We start from the raw sequence: 27181 nt of genomic DNA on the forward strand, positions 1-27181 counted from the left end.
GTCTGAAATATATCCCTTTTGTAGCTCCACCGTGTGGTCAATCTGAATGTGCTGGCATATGTTGAATCTTGACTGGGTTTGGAACATGTGCACCAAGTTTGGTTACAATACAAATATCCATGTCTGATTTATATGCATTTATGTGCCAGATCAAGCCCACATTCATGTTTATTGGTCAGTTCTTGACATACTAGACTGGTGAAAAAATTGCGTTGAAATCCATTTGTTGTTGTATCAAATCCCTGAGCTGACTGTCACGCCCTGGTCTTAGTATTTTGTGTTTTCTTTATTTATTTGGTCAGGCCAGGGTGTGACATGGGTTTATTTTGTGGTGTGTTTGTGTGTTTTTTCGTAGGTTTTGGGATTGTGGCTTAGTGGGGTGTTCTAGCAAAGTCTATGGTTGCCTGAGGCGTTCTCAATCAGAGGCAGGTGATTCAAGATAGACTGTTTAGGTTTTTACGTTTGTTGTTTTTGTTTTGTTAGTTTTGTCTTCGCTATTAAACATGTATCTAACTTACCACGCTGCATTTTGGTCCGACTCTCTTTCGACGGAAGAAAACCGTAACACTGACAAGGTAAAAATCTGTCATTCAGCCCCTGAACAAGGCAGTTAACAAGGCACTGTTCCCCGGTAGGCCGTCATTGTAAATAAGAATTTGTTCTTAAATGACTTGCCTGGTTAAATAAAGGTTCAATAAAAAATGGATGCCATTTCAAGTCTCATCCAGATCGGCAGAAAATCCATCATGGCAGACCTTGTGGGTCCTTGAGGCAAATTTGTTCTTTGTGAGAAGAGGGGCCTACGCAAAGAATATCAGGACTCTAGGTCAGGGATGGGCAACTGGCAACCCGCGGGCTGCAAAGGCCTCGGATCAATGTCCCTCTGAAAATATCAATTGTCTTTGATTTATTGTCATGCTATGTCATGATAGTTTTGTAATTCCTAATTCTATGGCCAGGCCACTCCCTGTCTCTCACACCAGTCTCTCTTATCTTGTGTACCCTGCCCAGTATTCATGGATACAGCTCTCAGATGATAAACATATGATCTGTGCTATTCAGAATCCTTTGGATGTCCCTACTCCATTGAAGTTGACATTTAAAATGGTTAAGGTTAGGTAAGGGATTTGGATATGTGTAAGGTTATGGTTTAGGGTAGGAAGTAGCAATGAATCCAGATAGCACTGACCATACACATGTAGGAGGATGGACGCAAGGACTGGCCATCCATTATATAACAATTACAGTTTTAATCATGTGTTGAGGCTATAAAATGTTTGTTTTCAGTTAAACAGGCCTATGTTAGGTTATGATGGGGAAGAACAGTTCAACTAAGCTCAACAAACATGTATATCTTATTATCTTCAAGAATCAATGGGTTTACAGTGTCTAGTGAAAGTCTACACACATTCAACAGTTAAAATATTTGAGATTGACTCATTTATTGTCCACCCACACCATCTCTGGATCAGGTTGAGCATTTGGTGCATGATGGTGGAAGTAGGAGACAGTGTTAAAACATTTTATGGCTGCAGGGGCAGTATTGGATAGCTTGGATGAAAGGTGCCCAGAGGTGCCCAGAGTAAACGGCCTGTTCCTCAGTCTCAGTTGCTAATATATGCATATTATTATTAGTATTGGATAGAAAACACTCTGAAGTTTCTAAAACTGTTTGAATGATGTCTGTGAGTATAACAGAACTCATGTGGCAGGCAAAAACCTGAGAAGAAATCCAAACAGGAAGTGAGAAATCTGAGGTTGGTCGATTTTCAACTCAGGCCCTATTGAATTCACAGTGGGATATGAATGAAGTTGCAATTCCTAGGGATTCCACTAGATGTCAACTGTCTTTAGAAACTTGAATGAGGCTTCCACTGTGTTGTAAGACTGAACAAGAGCTGAATGAGTCAGGTTACTGGCAGAGAGCCATTTCCTGGTCATGCGCATTCCACATGATATCGACTTGCGTTCTGTTGCTCCTCTAGAAACAAAGGAATTCTACGGTTGGAACTTTATTGAAGATTTATGATAAAAACATCCTAATGATTGATTCTATACTTAGGTTGAAATGTTCCCAAATAACCTTTTTAAGTTTTTGTCCGAAGTAATGCACTAGCGTTTGGATATGTGTACCTAACGCTAACAAAAGTAGCTACTTGGACATAAATAACGGACATTATCGAACAAATCAAGCACTCATTGTGGAACTGGGATTCCTGGGAGTGCATTCTGATGAAGATCATCAAAGGTAAGGGAATATTTATCATGTAATTTCTGGTTTCTGTTGATTCCAACATGGCGGCTAATTTGATTATTTTTCTGAGCGCTGTCTCAGATAATTTGATGGTTTGCTTTTTCCGTAAATTTCTTTTGAAATCTGACACAGCGGTTGCATTAAGGAGAGGTATATCTATAATTCCATGTGTATTATCATCTACAGTGGGGCAAAAAAAAGTATTTAGTCAGCCACCAATTGTGCAAGTTCTCCCACTTAAAAAGGTACACTTCAACTATGACAGACAAAATGAGTGTCTGACTAAGTACTTTTTTGCCCCACTGTATGTATGTATATATATATATATAACACAAATAAATAATGAAATCACATTTACATAACTATTCAGACCCTTTACTCAGTACTTTGTTGAAGCACCTTTGGCAGCGATAACAGCCTCAAGTCTTCTTAGGTATGACGCTACATGCTTGGCACACCTGTATTTGGGAAGTTTCTCCCATTCCTCTCTTCGCATCCTCTCAAGTTCTGTCAGGTTGGATGGGGAGTGTTGCTATACAGCTATTTTCAGGTCTCTCCAGAGATGTTCGATCAGGTTCAAGTCCGAGCTCTGGCTGGGCCACTCAAGGACATTCAGAGACTTGTCTCGAAGCAACTCCTGCGTTTTCTTGGCTGTGTGCTTAGGGTTGTTGTCTTGTTAGAAGGTGAATCTCCGCCCCGGTCTGAGGTCCTGAGCACTCAAAAGCAGGTTTCCATCAAGGATCTTTCTGCATTTTGCTCTGTTCATCTTTCCCTCAAGCCTGACTAGTCTCCCAGTCCCTGCTGCTGAAGAACATCCCCACAGCATGATGCTTCTCTAAAACAGGCTCTCTGCGGGCCGCGGACTGATACTTTCTCTAAAACAGGCTCGCTGCGGGCCCTGGACTGGGGACCCTCGCTGCCAGCCCCAGACTGGGGAACCTCGCTGCCGGTCCCAGACTGGGGACCCTCGCTGCGGGCCTCAGACTGGGGATCCTCGTTGCGGGCCCCGGACTGGGGACCCTCGTTGGAGGCTTCATGCCATGGATCATCACTGATGGGGGGAGACGTATAGGCAGCCTGGTGCATGGGGCTGCCACAGGGCCCACCAGGCTGGGGAGATAAACAGGAGGCCTGGTTCTGGGAGCAGGCACAGGATGAACTGGGCTGTGGGGGAGCACTGGAGATCTGGTGCTCAGACCTTGCACCCCTCCTATTGGCTGAATGCCATTTTAGCCCGGCACGGGCGGAGCGCAGGCATAGGACGCACTGAGCAGTCACAGCGCACAGGAGACACAGTGCGCTGAGCCAGCGCAGGATACCCTGGGCCGAAACAGCGCACCGGAGACCAAGAGCACTGAGCTGGCACAATCCGCCCTGGCTGGATGCCCACTCTAGCGTGGCTCTTGCGGAGAGCTGGCTCCGAGCGCACCGGGCTGTACATGCACACAGGAGACACAGTGCGCTTTACCGCATAACACTGTGACTGCCCGGTCACTCGCTCCACACGGTAAGCATGGGGAGTTGGCTCAGGTCTATAACCTGACTCTGCCAATCTCCCCGTGTGCCCCCCCAAAAGCTTTTTGGGGCTGCCTCTCGTGCCCGCTTCGATGACTTGCCTCCTCATACTGTCGCCGCTCCTCCTTCGCTGCCTTTAATTCCTCCTTTAGACGGTGGTATTCCCCAGCCTGCCTCCGGGGTCTTTTATTGTCCAGGATTTCCTCCCATGTCCATGAGTCCCTTTCTCCATGCTGCTTGGTCCTTTTGTGGTGGGTAGTTCTGTCACGTCCGTCGGAAGAGGTGGACCAAAGCGCAGCGTGGTGAGCATACATTATACTTTTATTTAGAATGTCGCCAACAAAACAAGAAATAACAAACAAACGTGAAGCTACGTAGTGCTCGCAGGCCACTACACATAGACAACTACCCACAATCACAGGTGGGAAAAAGGCCTGCCTAAGTATGTTCCCCAATCAGAGACAACGATAGACAGCTGCCTCTGATTGGGAACCACACTCGGCCAGAAACAAAGAAATAAAGAACATAGAAAGCCCACCCAAATCACACCCTGACCAAACAAATAGAGACATAAGAAGGCTCTCTAAGGTAAGGGCGTGACACTACTGTAGACCTTCATTGCAAAACATTCTATTTTAATAAATTATTTTAATGTATTTCGGTTAGTTATCTAAATATTATAACATATAGATGTGCCAAATTATAAATGTTTCACTATTTTGTTTTTATGAAATACAATACATATGCCGAATAAAAACCTCATATAACCCAACTTCTGAAAAAGGTTTCAGGCCAGATATGCTGAAGTGGACTGGGCCCAAGTACCATTAGCTGGAACCCAAAGTAATATGATTCTCCGGACTTGGGAAGAGCTCGGCCCTCATGAAGTCCCCCCGAGTCCAAGTCAATGCCTAGTACCCTAAGTATCAAACGTAATAGGCCGAACCCACCGTGTTGACTGGGAGCTCTCTTTCTTACAAATCACTCAAATTGATACAATTCCCTGGCCTAATCTAAATGACAGAGTGTTTCTGTTCTACACAGTTTTGCCAGAACGTTCTATAATGTTGCACCCATATGGTTGCACCCACTGAAAGCACCCTGGGCCAGATGTTTGAGGATGACTGAAAGTAATATAAACCTGTCATATGGAACTTGCTGTTGCAGTCATTGGTGGGTGAATATCCAGAGCCATTGCTTCCTAGGTTTCATTGGTTTATTTTTGCCTATCACACAGCGGGAGGGACAAAGTTTAAGGATATCGAACAGTTTTGACAGCAGCTGTCGAAGAACCAGATGGAGTAGATTTTTCTTGGGGGAGAGCAACCTAGCTAGCTTTCTAACTTTGGACACAACATGCGTTTATTGATCATATCTAGTACCAGTAGCTCTAAACCTAGCTAAATATATGGTCGAGAATAAATGCTTGCTTTCTGCCTCAACTGGTCGAGATGGTCTGTTAGCTTGTAGTAGCTAGGCAAATCTGCTGGCAAATTTCCATATTTTACTGACTTCCAGTTTTGTTTCAGGTCTATGGCCTCTCTTCTCAGCTCATATTTTGCAGGCTAGTTAGGTAGCTATAGCTGCATCTGTTGACCACATGTCAATACTCTGTATCTATACTATTGCCACTATTAGTGGCCAATTTACTTGACTCTCTGTAATGTTAACTGCAAAATAGGTTGCTTTTGCTAGCTATCTCCATGGACCCTCCCAGGAAGTGAGTATTGCCTGCACCCCTACCAGACAGTTTTACACAGAGAAGAAGCGATGGAGACTGGGCAGAATAATTGGTCAAGGAGGCTTTGGATTGATCTACCTAGGTAGGTAACCAGACTAGTATGTCAATCCATCAAGTTATCACTGATTCTCAAACCCCCCTCCCTCCCTCCCCAACACAGACACACAGACACACAGACACACACACACACACACACACACACACACACACACACACACACACACACACACACACACACACACACACACACACACACACACACACACATACACACACACACACACCCCTCTTTGAGTGACAAGAGTGGTGACCCCAATTTATGGAGCAAAACGCATGACCAGCAATCACAGATTTGTGTTTTGGGTGTAAACACATCACCAACAGACCACAAAAATTGGGGTACATCTGATTGCTTCGAAATTACTGTCATGTTTATCGCGTTTTATTTATCTCTGTGTTTACCTGTTTTTCTTCGTCTCTCTCTCCCCTCTCTCTTTTGCTCTCCCCTTTTTCTATTACACCCTATCTCTCTCCCTCCTTTTCTCCATCTCTTACATTTTCTCTCTCTCCTTTCTTCCCTCTCTCCCTTCAGCTTCGCAGGAAGTGGACACACCTGTTGGGGAGGACTCTAATTTTCTGATTAAAGTGGTGAATACAGGAATGGCTGATGGTGTTGTGTGAGTCAGGGCATTAACACCTATGTGTAGGCATTGTCATTTGGTCAGAGATACTTGAGAGATGATGACAGTTTGACTTAACCACAATCATTTAATGTTAGGCTCTGTTGCTCTCTCACTTTGTATTTCGCTCTTGCTTGCTCTCCTCGCTGGGTTTTGTTGGATATGGAAAGTGACAACTGCTGGCTGTATATGCTTATAAAACAGCCTATACGTTTTAGGGAGCACATGCAACAGCTTTCAGCATGTCTTTTTTTAATATTGACTGCCTAGGTTTATTGCCATATCTCCTCTTATTTGACCCTCTTATTTCATTGTGTCTGCAGGATTACCATGTGGATAGGTCTCTGTTTTCTAAGCTCAAGTTCCATTTGATGTAAACTAAACCTGAGTGAGTATCGACAACTTCAATCATTCAACGTAATGATGCAGCAGACATATGGTCAAGAATTCATAGCCTTTATCCCACATAGACTACACACTGTTTGATTACAACAAAACCTGTTTTAGGCTACCTCTTATATGAGCAGCCAGGCCCAGTGCAGCAAGAGTGTACTTGGCTGATGAAGAGGCCATAGACATGAAGACTGCTGCCTGGTGTAATTAATAAGCCAAAGCAAACATGCACCTCAGTGGCAGTTAGCCCCGTCCCTGCTTGTTTGAGTTCTAATTCATAGAGAGGGACCCAATCACACATAATGATGCCTGCTCCTCCACTGGGCCCCTGACCACCTGCCAGTCTGGTGGAGAGCCAGTCAGGCCTGCCACCACTCCAAGACAGGCCTCATGTTCACTGTGTGTGTGCCTGCCTGTATGCCTGTCTGTCTGTTTTCGCTCTGTCTGTCAGTGTGTTTTTTTTGGCTATGATTAGAAGTGCATGCTTGTGTGTCTGGCTTAGACATACCTTTCCATATTTCCTCTGTCTGGTCATAGGTGTTTTGCGAACAGTTCGGACAGAGTCAACCTGAATCCACAGGAATTCAATTCACATCACTTCCCAATTTGTTGTATAACTTTTAAGACCGAAGGCTCAGTCCCCCTAGGATTGTATTTTTGGCACTTGGCCATATCTGCTCAGCACTAGCATCATAAAATAAAATAACTAAGGTAAATGAATGCAACAAGTAGTGAATAAAACAATAAGGCAAAGAGCAAATATGTACAGTGTTCTTTTTTTGTGTCCACTATTAAATATGTTGTAAATATTTAATGTATATGTAAGACCCAATACATGTTTGATTTTTGTCCCTCGTAATTCTTTCCTGCTGTTGTTTCAGTGCTGAGGTTGAAGGGGAGCAAGAAGCTGGACTTCCTGGGGATCCCTGCAAACTAGGGACTAGCAGAACACAACATAACCAGGTACTACTGACTATGGTCCAGATGATGATGATGATGATGGTACTTGGTTAATAATCCCTCACATTGGGGTTGGGAAGTGTGTTCGAGATTATTTTACCCCTTCTCTTTGACCTTTGCCCTGTTCAGGTACAGGTTCATGGCGATGGACCGACTGGTCAGTGACCTTCAGAAAGTATGTGAGAGAAATGATGACAAGCTAAAGAAACACACAGTGCTACACACAGCTCTCCATCATCCATTGCTGCATATCACAAGGATTTCACCTACTGCTTGTCCTCCTACAGCTGGATGTCCTTGAGTATATCCATGACAACGAGTAGGTCCATGCAGATGTAAAGAATGCCAACCTAATGCTTGGTCACACAGACCCAAACAAGGTTAGCACTAGCGCTGTCTAAGTACAGTAGGCATGTGTATTGAAGGCATTGTACTGTGTACAAAACATACACAGACAACCGTTTCAAGTTATCTTAATATTGAGCATTGTGTTAGGCTTCCACTTGTAAGTTATCTACACATACTGTCTGCTTATTATCTGTTGTACATGTGTACCTGGCTGACAATGGCCTATCTTACAGGTACAGCCCAGATGGAGTGCACAAGGAGAACAAGGGAAACCCAAAGAAGGGACACAAAGGAACCGTAGAGTACACCAACATTGATGCTCAAAATGGAGTCGGTAAAGTGTAATTTCATTGTTATGAACATTCATAGTTTCAGGTGCCAAAAAAAAAGCTATTGTGTTGTGAAAGGTTTCTGGGTAAACATACATGGATTTGTGGACAGTAGAGTTCTCTTGTATTGACTGTATGGCCAATGATCTTGCATGGATGTATCTTGCTGTGTACTAACTGCATTACTGTATCTTTCAGTTGGCGGAGTACGTGTTTATCAATGCATAATGTAAAGTGAAGCCCCCTTCGTCCCTTGCTTTAAAATCTCCCTCAGTAGTTATCGGAAACACATTAGCTGGAAAATTGCATACATGGTCCTTTTTATTGGACATTGATTCTCCCTGGCCCACATTCCCCCGACACGGACTCCATTTAACAATTCCCTAATTAGCTAAAGTCATAACCTGCATTGTGTATTCATCCCCCATTAATTAAGGCTTTGATGTTTGGTTCGAGAGGGACTGGCCACTGATAACCTCTCGGCTTGCTCAGAGCAGAGGAAGGCGTTAAGGTTCGATACACTGAACGAGTGTGGAAGGACTCCCTAATCGCCGTGCCACTGTTTCTATCGATGTTGTCGATATGGACCAAAACAGACAAGATGTTCATGCAGCGATATTGATGAAGGCAAATATGTCCTTTTTAATATACTTTAGAGAGAGAGAGAGAGAGAGAGAGAGGTTGGTGGGGGGTATGCTGAACTTGTGTTTTTCTGTTGGATGTTCTCTGAATGAAAAGGTGGATGTTGAGCCCATGTATTGTAATCATTGTTTTGCCTATATACATTCAACACAGGCACACAGCCACAAAATAAAATAATACTCAGAAATTATATATATATTTTTGAATGTATTTCTCTGTTTTTTTGGAAGAAAACATTTTGGGGATGGTAAAACATTTTCAGTGTAAACTTAAATGGCTTAAACCATATACTGTATAAATTATGTAGAATATATACTGGATAGCATAAGAACATGGCATAAGCCATGACAAAATGTGCATAATTTAAGGAAATTAGCTTTTAAACTGGAAATGTTTTCTTGGCCCCATGGCAAAATGTGTAGAATTGCAGGAAATGACTTTTAATGTGGCAACATTTTGTCTCTCTAAAACCATGGCCACCGCCACCGCTGCTGAAAAACAGTGACTGAACTTCACAGTTCCATACAAGCCCATATATTACTGTCAGAACTTACTTCAACATGTTCTCAGTTGTTCGTCTATGGCTGTTCTCATTGTGTATTTGATGTAATAAGAGTTTAGATAGGAATGACGCTTAAATCACAGGACTGGTTCAAACACAGGTCTGTTCTTTTATATTGAAGTACACTCACTCACACCTAAGGACAATTTGTTCTCGTGTCACATACAAGCAGTTGCATATGGTCCTCATTCCAACCCTTCGGTCTAGCCTAAACAGTAGAAGCTGTTGTACAGGTGAATTATTCCTTTGCTTCTATGGCCCAGGGGTCATGAATCTTCTACAAACCAAAGTAGGTAGAGAGTATAAGATGAAAATATGTGCTTATGCAGTGATCTTCTTCTAACCACTATTGACATTCATAAGACCTTTTATATATCTAACTCTGTCATTGGGTCTACAGTACAGAACTATTGGAATTGGTCAATCAAGAGGCAATTTGGTAAAGTTTCCCATTTTTAACTACAGTTGATAAACGAACCACATTTTTTTATTCCAGGCAGATAAATTGTATATGATAGCTGCTTGTACTTGACCTCTATGTTGTAAGGCAGTTTCTGAGTTTCTTTGGGTCAAATGGCAATTGAAATGCATGCAGATTTTGACGAGGAGCAAGACTACTTTTTGCTCAAGACCCTGTCCTCCCGTCTCACCTCTCATCAACCTCACCGGGTAGATGTTGATAGGTTGCCATGACGAGGGTGGAACACAGAATGATGTACCACTGAACTCTGAGCTAATTATCACCTATTGGAGCAGGATGCTTCGGAACACAGAAATTCCAACTGAGAGTGTGACACCATGCTTTAGGAAACCCGAATAACTGTAAGAGATGACAACCCACTACATTGTCACCTAACTCCTCTATGACAAGCCTGGAGTGTGTAGGGCTCTAAGGTTCACCTTCTAAACTGTGTGTCTGCTCGTTTGCATGCATGCGCGCATTTATTGTGTCTGTGCCAGGGTTTCCGTTAGCAGGCTCTTGCCGGCCTTTGGCCCCCAAAAATGTATTAAAAGCCGATTAAATCAAACTTGCCAACCAAAATGACCGGGAGAAAAAAATATCCATTGCGAGATCATGCCTTTTATTCATTGATGGAAATACCAGTTGACGTAAATACATTTGACTGTCATGCTTATCGGTCGATTTTCATAATTTAGTGGAATTAAATTGGCCTGTGTGTATTTTCATTAGTCACCATGTATCTTATTTATCCAACACAACTATCACATGCAGAGCCTTTTTTGCAGGATTTCTCCTGCAGCTCCTCAGCTGGTTGCTGCTAGAATGTAACATGCTTTTATAAGCCCATTTGTTGCAAGACTTCTAAATGCCATCACATGTTAACAACAGTTTTGGTGCACGATTAAAAATACCTACTATTTGTATTTCTCAACTGATAATTGAAGCGAGGCTCCCATTTAATTTTAACTTTATTGTACTATGCAAGTCATTTAAGAAATAATTCTTATTTTCAATGACGGCCTAGGAACAGTGGGTTAACTGCCTGTTCAGGGGCAGAACAACAGATTTGTACCTTGTCAGGTCGGGGATTTGAACTTGCAACCATTTTGGTTACTAGTCCAACACTCTAACCACTAGGCTACCCTGCCACCATCCAAGTGCAGGCAATAGGCTATCATCTCGTCACCCATCACTTTATAATCAGAGCTGAAGGCAGTATACATTTTGAAAACTTACTTGTTTGAAACCTGAATGTTTTATTTCATATTAGGAGACGTGTCTTACCTTGCTTCAAAGTAGACTATTGGCAAAATCCGACCATGGAAACGTGGAGGCAATTTTCTTATAAAGACTTCATAGGTGGCACTTGAGTTTCAAGTTTGAGGAAGTTTACAATTGATCATTTATCCTACCATTTCTACCGATCCTACCATTTCTACCGTTCACTGAACAGCTTAATCTCAATAATAATGTTTTCATTACTCAAAATCATTGACATGTGGTTAATCATAAAAAATTGAATTAAAATGATAACAATCTAAATGTTAAAAGTCAACGAATGCAAGATCACCAGCCTCTGCCATATGGACACATTGATACACCGTAATACATGGGCGGCTAATGAAAGGAACTCATAGCCTAAAGGCCAATGCAGCAGTAGGCCTAAAACTTCCATTGCTCTTTCACACTGAGGATTTGTGATTATTGAGGGGGAGACTGTTGGAAAGATTTTTCAAATGCTCCCTCGACATTATCAGGACAGAGAAACCAGACACATGCTCATTGCTCATTTGGAGCACTCCAAACAAAAAACAATGAAAACATTGAGGATATCGTAAATGATGGTTATGAAATAAACCACAACTTGTTTCTCACAAGTGTAGCAGATTGTGGAGTTTGCAAACAAAGTTTCCACTCCGATAATGAGAAAATGACTAATTAATACATGTTTTACATAATCCCTGTCATTTGGTTACATTCATTTAACGGTATATTTACTCTGGTGAAGTATGTAATGGGGAATCATAAAAATAATAATCAAAGGGCAAACAATTCACACAATTAAATGTGCAAGAATTGGCAGGAAAGAGCTGAGCCATTCTGGAGAGACTTGCCTATATCTTCGCCACACTTCTCCCCTTCTTGTCTCAACATTTTAAATTATACTCAAGACACATTATCTTCACACACATTTTAGATGCTTTTCACCGACAGCCGCAACTCAATAATCAACTAGGTCTATTGCCATGTTACCGATGTGAAATGGCTAGCTAGTTAGAGGGGTGCGTGCTAATAGTGTTTTAATTGGTGACGTCACTCGCTCTGAGACCTTGAAGAAGTTGTTCCCCTTGCTCTGCAAGGGCTGTGGCTTTTGTGGAGCGATGGGTAACGATGCTTCGAGGGTGGCTGTTGTCAATGTGTGCAGAGGGTCCCTGGTTCGAGACCAGGTAGGGGCGATTTTAATTTACTTCCCTATTTGACCCACTGCTAAGCTATTTCTCCCCTGTTCTGTTAGTTTTCATATCAACTTTATTTTGTTGTCCAGAAGCCAAAGGCACAATCCTAGTCATATTAGCAGCCCATCCTAAGTGTTGCGTCTTTAGATTCCCCCTCTTTCTAAATTTCTGACAGAGATTTTCATGTCTGTCACATAAGGAACCGCTAACAGGTGCGCAGTTTAGAATGGCTTTTTCCCATGTGTAGTGTTTAGAATGGCGTTTTCCCATGTGTAGTGTTTAGAATGGCGTTTTCCCATGTGTAGTGTTTAGAATGGCGTTTTCCCATTTGTAGTGTTTAGAATGGCGTTTTCCCATTTGTAGTGTTTAGAATGGTGTTTTCCCATTTGTAGTGTTTAGAATGGTGTTTTCCCATGTGTAGTGTTTAGAATGGCGTTTTGCCATGTGTAGTGTTTAGAATGGCGTTTTGCCATGTGTAGTGTTTAGAATGGTGTTTTCCCATGTGTAGTGTTTAGAATGGCGTTTTCCCATGTGTAGTGTTTAGAATGGCTTTTTCCCATGTGTAGTGTTTAGAATGGCGTTTTCCCATTTGTAGTGTTTAGAATGGTGTTTTCCCATGTGTAGTGTTTAGAATGGCGTTTTGCCATGTGTAGTGTTTAGAATGGCGTTTTGCCATGTGTAGTGTTTAGAATGGCTTATTCCCATGTGTAGTGTTTAGAATGGCGTTTTCCCATGTGTAGTGTTTAGAATGGCGTATTCCCATGTGTAGTGTTTAGAATGGCGTTTTCCCATTTGTAGTGTTTAGAATGGTGTTTTCCCATGTGTAGTGTTTAGAATGGTGTATTCCCATGTGTAGTGTTTAGAATGGCGTTTTCCCATTTGTAGTGTTTAGAATGGTGTTTTCCCATGTGTAGTGTTTAGAATGGCGTATTCCCATGTGTAGTGTTTAGAATGGTGTTTTCCCATGTGTAGTGTTTAGAATGGCGTATTCCCATGTGTAGTGTTTAGAATGGCGTTTTCCCATGTGTAGTGTTTAGAATGGCGTTTTCCCATTTGTAGTGTTTAGAATGGTGTTTTCCCATGTGTAGTGTTTAGAATGGTGTATTCCCATGTGTAGTGTTTAGAATGGCGTTTTCCCATTTGTAGTGTTTAGAATGGTGTTTTCCCATGTGTAGTGTTTAGAATGGCGTTTTGCCATGTGTAGTGTTTAGAATGGCGTTTTGCCATGTGTAGTGTTTAGAATGGCTTTTTCCCATGTGTAGTGTTTAGAATGGCGTATTCCCATGTGTAGTGTTTAGAATGGCGTTTTCCCATGTGTAGTGTTTAGAATGGCGTTTTCCCATTTGTAGTGTTTAGAATGGTGTTTTCCCATGTGTAGTGTTTAGAATGGCGTTTTCCCATTTGTAGTGTTTAGAATGTTTAGTGTTTTCCCATGTGTAGTGTTTAGAATGGCGTTTTCCCATGTGTAGTGTTTAGAATGGCTTTTTCCCATGTGTAGTGTTTAGAATGGCATGTGTAGTGTTTAGAATTTTCCCATGTGTAGTGTTTAGAATGGCGTTTTCCCATGTGTAGTGTTTAGAATGGCTTTTTCCCATGTGTAGTGTTTAGAATGGCGTTTTCCCATGTGTAGTGTTTAGAATGGCTTTTTCCCATGTGTAGTGTTTAGAATGGCGTTTTCCCATGTGTAGTGTTTAGAATGGCTTTTTCCCATGTGTAGTGTTTAGAATGGCTTTTTCCCATGTGTAGTGTTTAGAATGGCTTTTTCCCATGTGTAGTGTTTAGAATGGCGTTTTCCCATGTGTAGTGTTTAGAATGGCTTTTTCCCATGTGTAGTGTTTAGAATGGCGTTTTCCCATGTGTAGTGTTTAGAATGGCTTTTTCCCATGTGTAGTGTTTAGAATGGCGTTTTCCCATGTGTAGTGTTTAGAATGGCGTTTTCCCATGTGTAGTGTTTAGAATGGCGTTTTCCCATGTGTAGTGTTTAGAATGGCGTTTTCCCATGTGTATTGTTTAGAATGGCGTTTTCCCATGTGTAGTGTTTAGAATGGCGTTTTCCCATGTGTAGTGTTTAGAATGGCTTTTTCCCATGTGTAGTGTTTAGAATGGCGTTTTCCCATGTGTATTGTTTAGAATGGCGTTTTCCCATGTGTAGTGTTTAGAATGGCGTTTTCCCATGTGTAGTGTTTAGAATAGTGTTTTCTTGCAAATTGCATTTTGGCAAATGTTTGAAAATTATGTTTTATTGGCTGCTTCGTTACATGAGTTGCGTGTTCTGTTTAAATGCATTACCATAATCTTAATGTGATTTCTGTCATTCTGAGCACGGTGGGTGGACTCTTAAGCACCCAATGCATATTTGTCCGGTACATTTCTGAAATGGCTGGTAATTGAACATCTTCCTGGCCACATTGTCCGGGCGTCACATTTTCCTAACTGAAAAACCATGGTCTGTGCATCTATTGTGTGTGTGTGTGTGCGTGAGAGAGCTGTGTGTATCCTGCCCCCCCCCCCTCGTTAGGGAAGGATGCATAAATACACTACCAAACAGCAAAGTGAATGCCATTGTGAACAGGGACAATATGTCCAAAGAACTCACACAGGCAGGCTTAACATATTTATAATTGTTAATCTACTATGTGGCTTTTGGAGTTGGAGCAGTTTGAGTGCTGGTGTCACTGGCTCTCAGTATCAATGAGGCTTTATGTAATTGTTTACAACAATGGCTTGATTAGATGTGGCAGCAACTAATATACTCGAAAGCTGACCTATGCACTTAAGTACTTTTACATCTTGCACTCTTAAGATAATGCATCCAATAAATTATTTAAACAATCGGTTTAATCACAGAAATGAAGGCAACAGAGGCGGCAGCAGTGGCAACAACCAACCAACATCTGACTACAACCAACAACACCAACCAACTAACAACCAACACCTGCAATGTCCGTCTCAATGCTAGCCAGTAGTGCTGGCCTGCTGGGTGCTGCTGCCTGGAGGACACTCTTGTAACACTGGCTAGGATCAATGCTATCCATGGATCTGGCTCAAGATGTCTTCCTCTGATGAAGCCAGTCGATAGGTAATTTCTCCAGAGATGTGAGGCCGTTACAGTATTGAGTTGCTAAAACTCCCCGGGCTCGACCCCTCACATGGACTCATTTCAGACATATTGATGAACTCAACACAGTTTTTCATAAAGACACTGGCTCAGTGCAGGGTTTGTCCACTTCTTCATTCAAACTAGATGGAAGGCTTTGTTTACAATGACGTCCAGAGATTAATGCCTAGCCATCAGTATTTAGATGACTCCCCAGTGCACAGCACCCAGTCGACTTCTGTAACATGCGGTAATGATTTTGGCTCAGACATCTGTGTGTGTGTGTGTTTTACTGCCTGAGAGAGGGATCGAGTGTGTGAGTGTATTTTTAGGTAATGCAGCGGGCATCTGGATCATGTCAGAGGCCACAAGGATCCAGTTTCCTGGAACGGGCCAGAACGGAAGTAATCTGACCAAACAAGTCAGCCCTCCCCTCAGAAAGCCCTGTTTGTCTGCGGAGCATGTTGCCGAAGGCTTCCGCCGAAACGTGTCCGTATGTTCTGACCTCTGCATCTAAGAAAATACATTAAAATGTAAAGAATATTCTAGTGAGTGCAGATTTTGTCGTTCTTTAAGTATATGGGTTTTGTACCCCGCACCCAAATACTTTTTGTTGCTACAAACATTTGAGCTGAGCACACAAATTTCTCTTCCTATGTCTCCTGAGTAGGACATAGATCAAAGAAAATGTAAAGACTAACACCAGCTGCGAAAACAAAATACGCCTGTCATCGTCATACCCTCTCTTTTTCATATTGTGTTTTTTCCTCTGAACACATCCTGTCAATTAAAGCTGTTTTTATCCTCCTAGACCAGGTTCTAATCTTCTACTACCTCTCGCCCCTCTCTTTTTGGCTCTCTCTCTCCCCCTCTCAGAAGCTCTAGACGTGGGACGTGGGAACCTGGAGGTGTTGGGCTTCTGTTTGCTCCACTGGCTGTGTTGGGCGCTGCCCTGGGAGGCCAAGACCAGGTACTAAGCAAACACTCTCTCCTCTCTCTGGTTCCTTCTCCTCCATCTCCCTATTAAACCATTGTTTCCCTCTGTATTTCATGCCTGTTTTTCTCTCTCTTTCTAGACTCATGTGTAATCTACCTGACTCGGTGCAGCAGCTGTCTGTGGGTGGAGCTTCCACATGTGAGTGAGAAGGCCTACAGTGGCTTGCAAAACTATTCACCCACCTTGGCATTTTTCCTACTTTGTTGCCTTACAACCTGGAATAAAATATACATTTTTTTGTGGGTCTGTACCATTTGATTTACACAACATGCCTACCACTTTGAATATGCAAAATATTTTGTATTGTGAAACAAACAAGAAATAAGACAAAAAAACAGAAAACTTGAGCATGCATAACTATTCAACCCCCTCATGGTCTAAACTTTGTAGAGACACTTTTTCCAGCAATTACAGCTGCAAGTCTCTTGGGGCATGTCTCTATAAGCTTGGCACTTCTAGCCACTGGGATTTCTGCCCGTTCTTGAAGGCAAAACTGCTCTAGCTCCTTCATGTTGGATGGGTTCCGCTGGTGTACAGCAATCTTTAAGTCATACCACAGAATCTCAATTGGATTGAGGTCTGGGCCATTCCAAGACATTTAAATATTTCTGCATAAACCACTTGAGTGTTACTTTAGCAGTATGCTTAGGGTCAGTATCCTGCTGGAAGGTGAACCTCCGTCCCAGTCTCAAATCTCTGGAAGACTGAAACAGCTTACCTCAACAATTTCCCTGTATTTAGCGCCATCCATCATTCTATCAATTCTGTCCAGTTTCCCAGTCCCTGCCGTTGGAAAACATCCCCACAGCTTGATGCTGCCACCACCATGCTTCACTGGGGATGGTCTTCTCGGGGTGATGAGAGGTGTTGGTTTTGCGCCAGACATAGCATTATCCTTGATGGACAACCCAACCCTGATCGGTACTTCTCCACAACTTAGTCTCGGACCTGTTTGGAGAGCTCCTTGGTCTTCATGGTGCCGCTTGCTTGGTGGTGCGCCTTGCTTAGTGGTGCTGCAGGCTCTGGGGCCTTTCAGAACAGGCGTAAATATACTGAGATCATGTGACAGATCATGTGACACTTAGATTGCACACAGGTAGACTTTAGTTAACTAATTATGTGACTCCTGAAGGTAATTGGTTGCATCAGATCTTATTTGAGGGCTTCAAAGCAAAGGGGTGAATACATATGCACGCACCACTTTCAGTGGTCCCCCCCGCACCCCCCCCCCCAGTTTCCCAGGTGTCGGTGAAACACTTGATCAATCTTTCAAAACCCCATCCTATGAATCCAATCCTACAACTCCAGGATCCATCCCAGAGAGACTCGGGTGTTCTGTTGTCTGTTATCTCTGGGCCTGTAGAGAGAGGTCACGTCTCAATGAGGTGACGTCTCTGTGTGATGTGATATGGTGGTAACTGTCTGACTGAGCTGATTCTCTGCAACTTCTCCAGAGGCAGGGCCCGGCTGGCCGCCACAGATAAGGCTCAGGACATGCATCAACCCTATTATATAGTGTGATACACACTCACCACCTTGTGTGTACACTCTAGGTAGCGGGACGTGTTACAGTAAGAGGTGAAAGTCATCAGATTGTTTCTGTGTACTGAAACACACATCACTAGGGGTGTGTCTGTGTAATTGGTAGTTATAGCCCTTGTTTATCAAAACTCTATGATAAGAGACACTGAGTGGGACTGTGAAGCATATTGTTAATTTTTCTCTTTCTCTCTCCTCTTCCCCGCTCCCTCTCAGATGAGTTGACCAGGTTCATGCTCCATGTCAAAGTTATGGGGTATAAGCAACGTCCGGATTACCAGAAGCTGAGAAAGTTGCTGTCCGAGGGGGGACAGAGAGCGAGCAGAGGCCAGAGAAGGCTGGACCGGTCTGGGCTACGAGGATAGGTGTCACAGAGTTTCTCCACCAGAGGGTCTGATGGCCCAGCCACGGGCAAGGTGAGAGAATCTGAGAGATTACCTAAACACTTGCATTGAAGTTGTTCATGTATCAATCATTCACATGCATATCCAGATCTACCCCCAAATGTAAGTGGTCTATGGCTTACTAAAAGTTAGAAAATCCGGTCGCAAACATACCCACATGAAGTAAAGTATCAGGACCTAACATATATACGTACATGTATACGTATGTATGTATGTATGTATGTATGTATGTATGTATGTATGTATGTATGTATGTATGTATGTATGTATGTATGTATGTATGTATGTATGTATGTATGTATGTATGTATGTATGTATGTGTGTGTGTGTGTGGATGTATTTCAAGCCCTACCTTCAAGGCACAGTCATCTTAGTATATGTAAACGTCTGACCCACTGGAATTGTAATACATTGAATTATAAGTGAAATAATCTGTCTGTAAACATTTGTTGGGAAAATTGCTTGTGTCATGCACAAAGTAGATTTGCCAAAACTATATTTTGTTAAACAAGAAATTTGTGGAGTGGTTGAAAAACAAGTTTTAATGACTCCAATCTCAGTGTATGTAAACTTCCGACTTCAACTGTATATACTGTATATAGTCCAGTCTGACTACTGGACTCTGACTCTGGACACATACTCACTGACTGGTACGTACAGTGGGGCAAAAAAATATTTAGTCAGCCACCAATTGTGCAAGTTCGCCCTCTTAAAAAGATGAGAGGCCTGTACTTTTCATCATAGGTACACTTCAGCTATGACAGACAAAATGAGAAAAAAAATCCAGAAATCACATTGTAGGATTTTTAATGAATTTATTTGCAAATTATGGTGGAAAATAAGTATTTGGTCAATGACAAAAGTTTATCTCAATACTTTTGGTATTCTCCCTCCAAAGATTTTCTATGGGGTTGAGATCTGGAGACTGGCTAGGCCACTCCAGGACCTTGAAATGCTTCTTACGAAGCCACTCCTTCGTTGCCCGGTCGGAGTGTTTGGGATCATTGTCATGCTGAAAGACCCAGGCACGTTTCATCTTCAATGCCCTTGCTGATGGAAGGAGGTTTTCACTCAAAATCTCACGATACATGGCCCCATTCATTCTTTCCTTTACATGGATCAGTCGTCCTGGTCCCTTTGCAGAAAAACAGCCCCAAAGCATGATGTTTCCACCCCCATGCTTCACAGTAGGTATGGTGTTCTTTGGATGCAACTCAACATTCTTTGTCCTCCAAACACGACGAGTTGAGTTTTTACCAAAAAGTTATATTTTGGTTTCATCTGACCATATGATATTCTCCTAATCTTCTTCTGGATCATCCAAATGCTCTCTAGCAAACTTCAGACGGGCCTGGACATGTGCTGGCTTAAACAAGGGAACACGTCTGGCACTGCAGGATTTGAGTCCCTGGCGGCGTAGTGTGTCACTGATGGTAGGCTTTGTTACTTTGGTCCCAGCTCTCTGCAGGTCATTCACTAGGTCCCCCCCGTGTGGTTCTGTGATTTTTGCTCACCGTTCTTGTGATCATTTTGACCCCACGGGGTGAGATCTTGCGTGGAGCCCCAGATCAAGAGAGATTATCAGTGGTCTTGTATGTCTTCCATTTCCTAATAATTGCTCCCAAAGTTGATTTCTTCAAACCAAGCTGCTTACCTTTTGCAGATTCAGTCTTCCCAGCCTGGTGCAGGTCTACAATTTTGTTTCTGGTGTCCTTTGACAGCTCTTTGGTCTTGGCCATAGTGGAGTTTGGAGTGTGACTGTTTGAGGTTGTGAACAGGTGTCTTTAATACTGATAACAAGTTCAAAAAGGTGCCATTAATATAGGTAACGAGTGGAGGATATAGAGGAGCCTCTTACAGAAGTTACAGGTCTGTGAGAGCCAGAAGTCTTGCTTGTTTGTAGGTGACCAAATACTTATTTTCCACCATAATTTGCAAATAAATTAATTAAAAATCCTACAATGTGATTTTCTGGATTTTTTTTCTTCTTATTTTGTCTGGCCTCTCTCATCTTTTTAAGTGGGAGAACTTGCACAATTGGTGGCTGACTAAATACTTTTTTTGCCCCACTGTACGTACGTACGTACTGACTACTGGACTCTGACTCTGGACACATACTGACTGACTGGTACGTACGTACGTACGTACCAGTCAGTCAGTATGTGTCCAGAGTCCAGTACTCAGACTGGACTATATATATACAGTTGAAGTCGGAAGTTTGCATACACTGAGGTTGGAGTCATTAAAACTTGTTTTTCAACCACTCCACAAATTTCTTGTTAACAAACTATAGTTTTGGCAAGTCGGTTAGGACATCTACTTTGTGTATGACACAAGCAACAATTGTTTACAGACAGATTATTTCACTTATAATTCAATTTATTACAATTCCAGTGGGTCAGAAGTTTACATATGCTAAGATGACTGTGCCTTTAAACAGCTTGGAACATTCCAGAAAATGATATCATGGCGTTAGAAGATTCTGAAAGGCTAATTGATATAATTTGAGTCAGTTGGAGGTGTACCTGTGGATGTATTTCAAGCCCTACCTTCAAACTCAGTGCCTCTTTGCTTGACATCATGGGAAAATCAAAAGACATCAGCCAAGACCTCAGAATAAAAATTGTAGACCTCCACAAGTCTGGTTCATCCTTCAGAGCAATTTCCAAATGCCTGAAGGTACCACGTCCATCTGTACAAACAACAGTACGCAAATATAAACACTATGGGACCACACAGCCGTCATATGGCTCAGGAAGGAGACGTGTTCTGTCTCATAGAGATGAACGTACTTTGGTGCAAAAAGTGCAAATCAATCCCAGAACATCAGCAAAGGACCTTGTGAAGATGCTGGAGGAAACAGGTACAAAAGTTCCTATATCCACAGTAAAATTTGTCCTATATTGACATCACCTGAAAGGCCGCTCAGCAAGGAAGAAGCCACTGCTCCAAAACCGCCATTAAAATAGCCAGACTACGGTTTGCAACAGCACATGGGGACAAAGATCATACTTTTTGGAGAAATGTCCTCTGGTCTGATGAAACAAAAATAGAACTGTTTGGCCATAATGACCATTGTTATGTTTGGAGGAAAAAGGGGAAGGCTTGCAAGCCAAAGAACACCATCACATCCGTGAAGCGCAGGGGTGGAAGCATCATGTTGTGGGGGTGTTTTGCTGCAGGAGGGACTGGTGCACTTCACAAAATAGATGGCATCATGAGGTAGGAAAATTATGTGGATATATTGAAGCAACATCTCAAGACATCAGTCAGGAAGTTAAAGCTTGGTCACAAATGGGTCTACCAAATGGAAAATGACCCCAAGAATTCTTCCAAAGTTGTGGCAAAATGGCTTAAGGACAACAAAGTCCAGGTATTGGAGTGGTCATCACAACGCCCTGACCTCAATCCCATAGAACATTTGTGTGTGAAACTGAAAAAGCGTGTGCGAGCAAGTAGGCCTACAAACCTGACTCAGTTACAACAGCTCTGCCACGAGGAATGGGCCAAAATTCACCCAACTTATTGTGGGAAGCTTGTGGAAGGCTACCTGAAACATTTGACCCAAGTTAAACAATTTAAAGGCAATGCTACCAAATACTAATTGAGTGCATGTAAACTTCTGATCCCCTGGGAATGTGATGAAAGAAATAAAAGCTGAAAGAAATAATTCTCTCTACTATTATTCTGACATAACACATTCTTAAAAGAGAGTGGTGATCCACTTAAAACAGGGACTTTTTACCTCGATTAATTGTCAGGAATTGTGAAAAACTGAATGTATTTGGCTAAGGTGTATGTATATATATATATATGTATATATATATACACTGTATAATGTATATCTGATTACGTGTATCTAATATATCTGGAGAGGGTAGGACAGGAGAGTGTAATGGAGTCCAGATGGCCTGACTAACTTCCTGGGATGTGTTCATTGTGTATACAGTGATTTATATCTGTCTGGGAGAGGAGTGAGGTGTCTGTGTGTGAGTCTGTCATGAGCCCCAGTGCAGTGTGGGAGATTTACACACTGATGACAGCCTCAGCCTCAGACCCCATCCAATTACAGATCTATATTTACAACATGCACGCATACACACGTACACACACTGCAGAAAGTATTTCAAATGAAATAGGTGCATTTCAATCGGACATCTAACTATACCAAATCTGTCAAATCTCTCTTGCTCTAGCTCTTTGCATAGCGGTGTAGAGAGGAATCACAATGGCGGCTAACTTGACCCACAGACGCCCAATTTGAGGCGATTGATGACACACACTTCACAGGGGCAGAGGATCAGCAGCCACAATTATACTCCTTTTCCCCCTCTCTCTGTCCCTCTTCTCTCCATACTGAACTGCTGGGCAGTTTGATCTGTAGTCAAACAGAAGTGTACATTTCTGGAGGCTTGGAAAAAGAGAGCGTAAATGTCAGTCGAAGTAATAGTGTTCATGGAAAGGCTGCCTTCAGTGTATCCTACTCCTCGGTATCATAATTTCTCTTCATCATTCAAAGACTGAAATGAGTAATTCAGTGAAGATTGCTCGTCTTTAACACAGTAGGTGGCTTTCTCCAATTCAGATTCAGCCTACTCCTGGACTAAAAGCATGTTTAATGGAGTATAAGAGCAAGTTTCAGTGTAGCAAGTATGCACAGAAATAGAAATAGTCCCTCACTCTCTCTTACTTTTTCCCAAAGAAAGTGTGTCGAGCTAAAGGCTTGTCCAAACCAAAGCCTGTATATGTGGAGGATGAGGAGGAGAGACCCAGACCTGTGCTGTCTCAATACCTCAGAGATCCACCCATATCCAAGCCCCAGCCAGGACAGGTGATGAGGCCAAGGCTGCTTGTATTGTAATATTGACAGGATTCACTACATTTGACTATAATGTTGTTACAAACTGGTTTTACAACAATGGACAAAATAACCAGAAAATCTACTGTGACTCCCAAGTGGTAATGAATATTGGAGTTGTATCAAAGAAAGTTTAAGTTCAAAGAAAAGTCAAACTCCAAAGAGAAATCACAAGAATATATTTTTATTGCCATATAAAAAAAAGTATAATAATCACAATATTCAATCGCTGCTACAAGAGTTCAGGTCAATGGCAGAAACTGGAGCAAATGTTTGAATTATCCCCAAACAGAAAACATCAACACAAACCAAACAGTGCGTGAGGAAAATGGTTGTTGACAATGGCGTAGCTGTGACCTCAACAAGACCACAAATCAACCATAGTCCGTCCTGCCCGAGAGAAAGTAGAACCCCTACAAAAAGCAAACTGGGTCAAACACATAATGACCATTAGGAAGACCACGGCAGGTAGCCTAGTGGTTAGAGCGTTGGGCCAGTGTCATGACTTGACCCTTTCTGAAATACATCCACAGGTACACCTCCAATTGACTCAAATGATGTCAATTAGCCTATCAGATGCTTCTAAAGCCATGACATAATTTTCTGGAATTTTCCAAGCTGTTTAAAGGCACAGTCGACTTAGTGTTTGTAAACTTCTGACCCACTGAAACTGTGATACAGTGAATTATAAATTAAATAATCTGTCTGTATACAATTGTTGGAAACATTACTTGTGTCATGCACAAAGTAGATGTCCTAACCGACTTGCCAAAACTATAGTTTGTTAACAAGAAATTTGTGGAGTTGTTGAAAAACAAATTTTAATGACTCCAACCTAAGTGTTTGTAAACCTCCGACTTCACTACTGTATATATATACTTTTTTGTGTTTTTTTTGTGTGTCATGACTGGTGTGAGACAATACATTAGCTGGAGTGAGTCGATTTGCTGAGGCTCATGTGAAAGCATGAGCTCTATGTCCAGGGCCTGGCTCCAATCAACTCTCAGTGTTTATGGGTGGACATTTTCACTGTGATGGGCTGCAAACAACAACAACAAAAAAACAAACATTTTTTAACATGGACTATATTGTTATTGGCAAATATTTAGGGAGACCGAACAAGAACTAGTCAAACTTAACACTGGTTTGAAACTGATGTTACCCATTTACCTTGTGCCTGTAGTGGCATGATTTGAGCAATGCAAAGAAGCAAACACCTGAAATGACTTTTGCATCCTTTGACTTTTGTATGAATTTATTTAAAAAGTAGCAGGTCTCATTTTGGATATTGTGTGTGTTGTGATCTTTTTTTAAATAATATAGACAGGCCTACTGATCAGGTTGGATAGTCGTGGGCGTGTGTCCCTCACCTCGTACAGACGTCTGGTGGAACGATTGGCTGCAGTGATGGTCATTGCACACACCTGATCAGGAATGGCCGACTCCAGAATGTAGGATCAGATAACAGATCCCACACTCCACACTGAAACTCTACAAGACACACCACAGAGTCACTGATCAAGACACAGAATTTACGGAAATCTCTCCTCCTGTCTCTCCTTTTCTCTCTCGATCACCCCTCTTCACTTCCTCTATCCCACTACACAACACTTTCTCTTTTCTACCAGTCTATCCACCTCCCCTACACCCGCTCTCTTTTTGCATATTGCTTTTCGTGTAATGAGAAACCCCTTTTTTGACTCCAAGCGATCCATTAAAAAGAGGATGGCAGGTAAAATGTCAACATCTGGTCAAGTAAACTTTTCACTCTTCCGAATGTTAATGATGCTGAGGCATTAATCACCGCGGCGACAGCGGATAAACACGGCGCCCTTTCAACCCATCCGCCGGCAAGTAAAAAAAGAAAAAGATAAATGGATAAATGTGTGATTAAAGCAATCTTGATAGTGGCAAGGATTCTGCCATCTTTGTTATTCAAATGTTTTTTTTCTGCAAACAACCCAATTAAAGGGGATGCACACCCACCTCCAGCAAACATAAAAAAGAATAACAGACAGAAAAATATATATCTGTCCACCACACACACGATTGCTCGGTAGAGGTAATTGTGAGGGCTAGGTGTTTGAAACAGGGAAACACAACGTGCAGATTTTTCGTGGGTGGCAGGTGACAAGAATTCTATCTCCAAAACATCACTGAGGTTCTGCAAGCCGCTGCAGTCCGGGCTCCTGAAACACACGAGAAACGGCTCCTTCACACACTAATTACAGCCATGCAAATGAGGGAGAGACAGGGGGAAGAGGAGTTTGCAATTGTTGAATGTTGAAGATCAAGGCCATTATATGGAATAGGGTACAACGTTCATGTGGAATGTTTCCAACACTATAAATCAGGAAATACCATGGTATGGGACATATAACATAAGAAAATACCAATAAATAAATGTTTGATTACCTAACTTACCATAAATGCATGTTGGCATTGAGCTTGTTCCTCAAAGGTGTTACCACTGCAAGGGAAACTAATTCACACAATGAATTGGTGAATTACAAATGGACATTGTAAAAATACAGATTTAGAGATAAATCCCCCTGCTAGTGTTATGTAATACAGTCATTATTTTGTGCCCTAAATATGATTTGTTTCTAGTGCTGTCAAGGGTTTTCCTGGATGCAGCACATAGGCTCTTACAAACAGCTATTCATATTTGACAACAGAGAGTCAGGCAAAGAGGAAATATTCGAATAACTTCGACAAACGCTCTGCTCTTGTCTGTTCCAACCCATCAGCCTCGTCTTTGTGTACAGCAATCATTGCATTCTGTTTGTTATTCTTAAATGCAAAAAGCAATATTTCTGCGTGACCCCTTCAATTTGAGGGTCGCTGCCTGCTTCAGTCTTGGCGACAGGAGTGTGTGTTTTTTAATATATTTTAGTAGCATTGCTAGGCAACCAACAATGAGTTCTGTGTGGTACCATTTGGCCAAGTATGACCTTGGATTTAAAGAAACAATTGGAAACAATTGTTGGGACTTGAATAAAACAAACTCGACCTTGTATGGTCCTCGCAAACTCTTACCAAATCATTATTTTATAAAATGTTTACTTTGGGTAGTCTACATTCAACAGGACAAATAATGTGCCCCCCAAAATAATCCATCTTTCCTTTTGTCTCCCCCAAATTATTTTTTAATTTTTTAATTTTCAAGTCTACAGAAAATACTCATGACAAAGAGGAACAAAATTTCAAACATAGAAAATCAGATGAAAAAGGACAAATAAAACACTAATATTCTGTGTAAGTCTCTAAGAGCGTTGCACACCTAGATTGTACAATATTTGCACATTATTATTTTTTAAATTCTTCAAGCTCGGTCAAGTTGGCTGTTGATCATTGCTAGACTCCCACTTCCATGTCTTGCCATAGATTTTCAAGCCAATTTAAGTCAAATCTGTAACTAGGACACTCAAGAACATCAATGTCGTCTTGGTAAACAACTCCAGTGTATATTTGGTCTTGTGTTTTAGGTTATTGTAATGTTGAAAGGTGAATGTCTCTCAGTGTATGTTGGAAAGCAGACAACCAGGTTTTGCATGTGCTTAGCTCTATTCCGTTTATTTACCTTTTTCTCCCCAATTTAGTGGTATCCAATTGGTAGTAGTTACAGTCTTTTCTGATCGCTGCAACTCCCGTACGGACTTGGGAGAGGCGAAGGTCGAGAGCCATGCGTCCTCCGAAACAAAACCCAACCAAGCTGCACTGCTTCTTGACACAATGCACATCCAACCCGGAAGCCAGCCGCACCAATGTGTCGGAGGAAACACTGTACACCTGGCGACCTGGACAGCGTGCACTGTGCCTGGCCCGGCACAGGAGTTGCTAGTGCTCGATGAGACAAGGATATCCCTGCCGGCCAAACCCTCCCTAACCCGGACGACGCTGGGCCAATTGTGCGTCGCCCCATGGGCCTCCCAGTCGCGGC

General features: G+C 42.2%; 1 protein-coding gene across 1 annotated transcript; it reads left to right on the forward strand.

The window, feature by feature from the left end:
• Positions 1-5472: 5472 nt before the first annotated feature.
• Positions 5473-18341, forward strand: LOC112260807 (serine/threonine-protein kinase VRK2-like). The gene is given in 7 exon segments (XM_024436167.2): positions 5473-5489; positions 7673-7765; positions 7815-7923; positions 8093-8225; positions 16320-16410; positions 16517-16575; positions 18193-18341. Coding segments are annotated over 7 exon segments (651 nt in total).
• Positions 18342-27181: the final 8840 nt, after the last annotated feature.

Source organism: Oncorhynchus tshawytscha, linkage group LG01 (assembly GCF_018296145.1).
Source record: "Oncorhynchus tshawytscha isolate Ot180627B linkage group LG01, Otsh_v2.0, whole genome shotgun sequence".
In the NCBI taxonomy this organism is placed as follows: domain Eukaryota; kingdom Metazoa; phylum Chordata; class Actinopteri; order Salmoniformes; family Salmonidae; genus Oncorhynchus; species Oncorhynchus tshawytscha.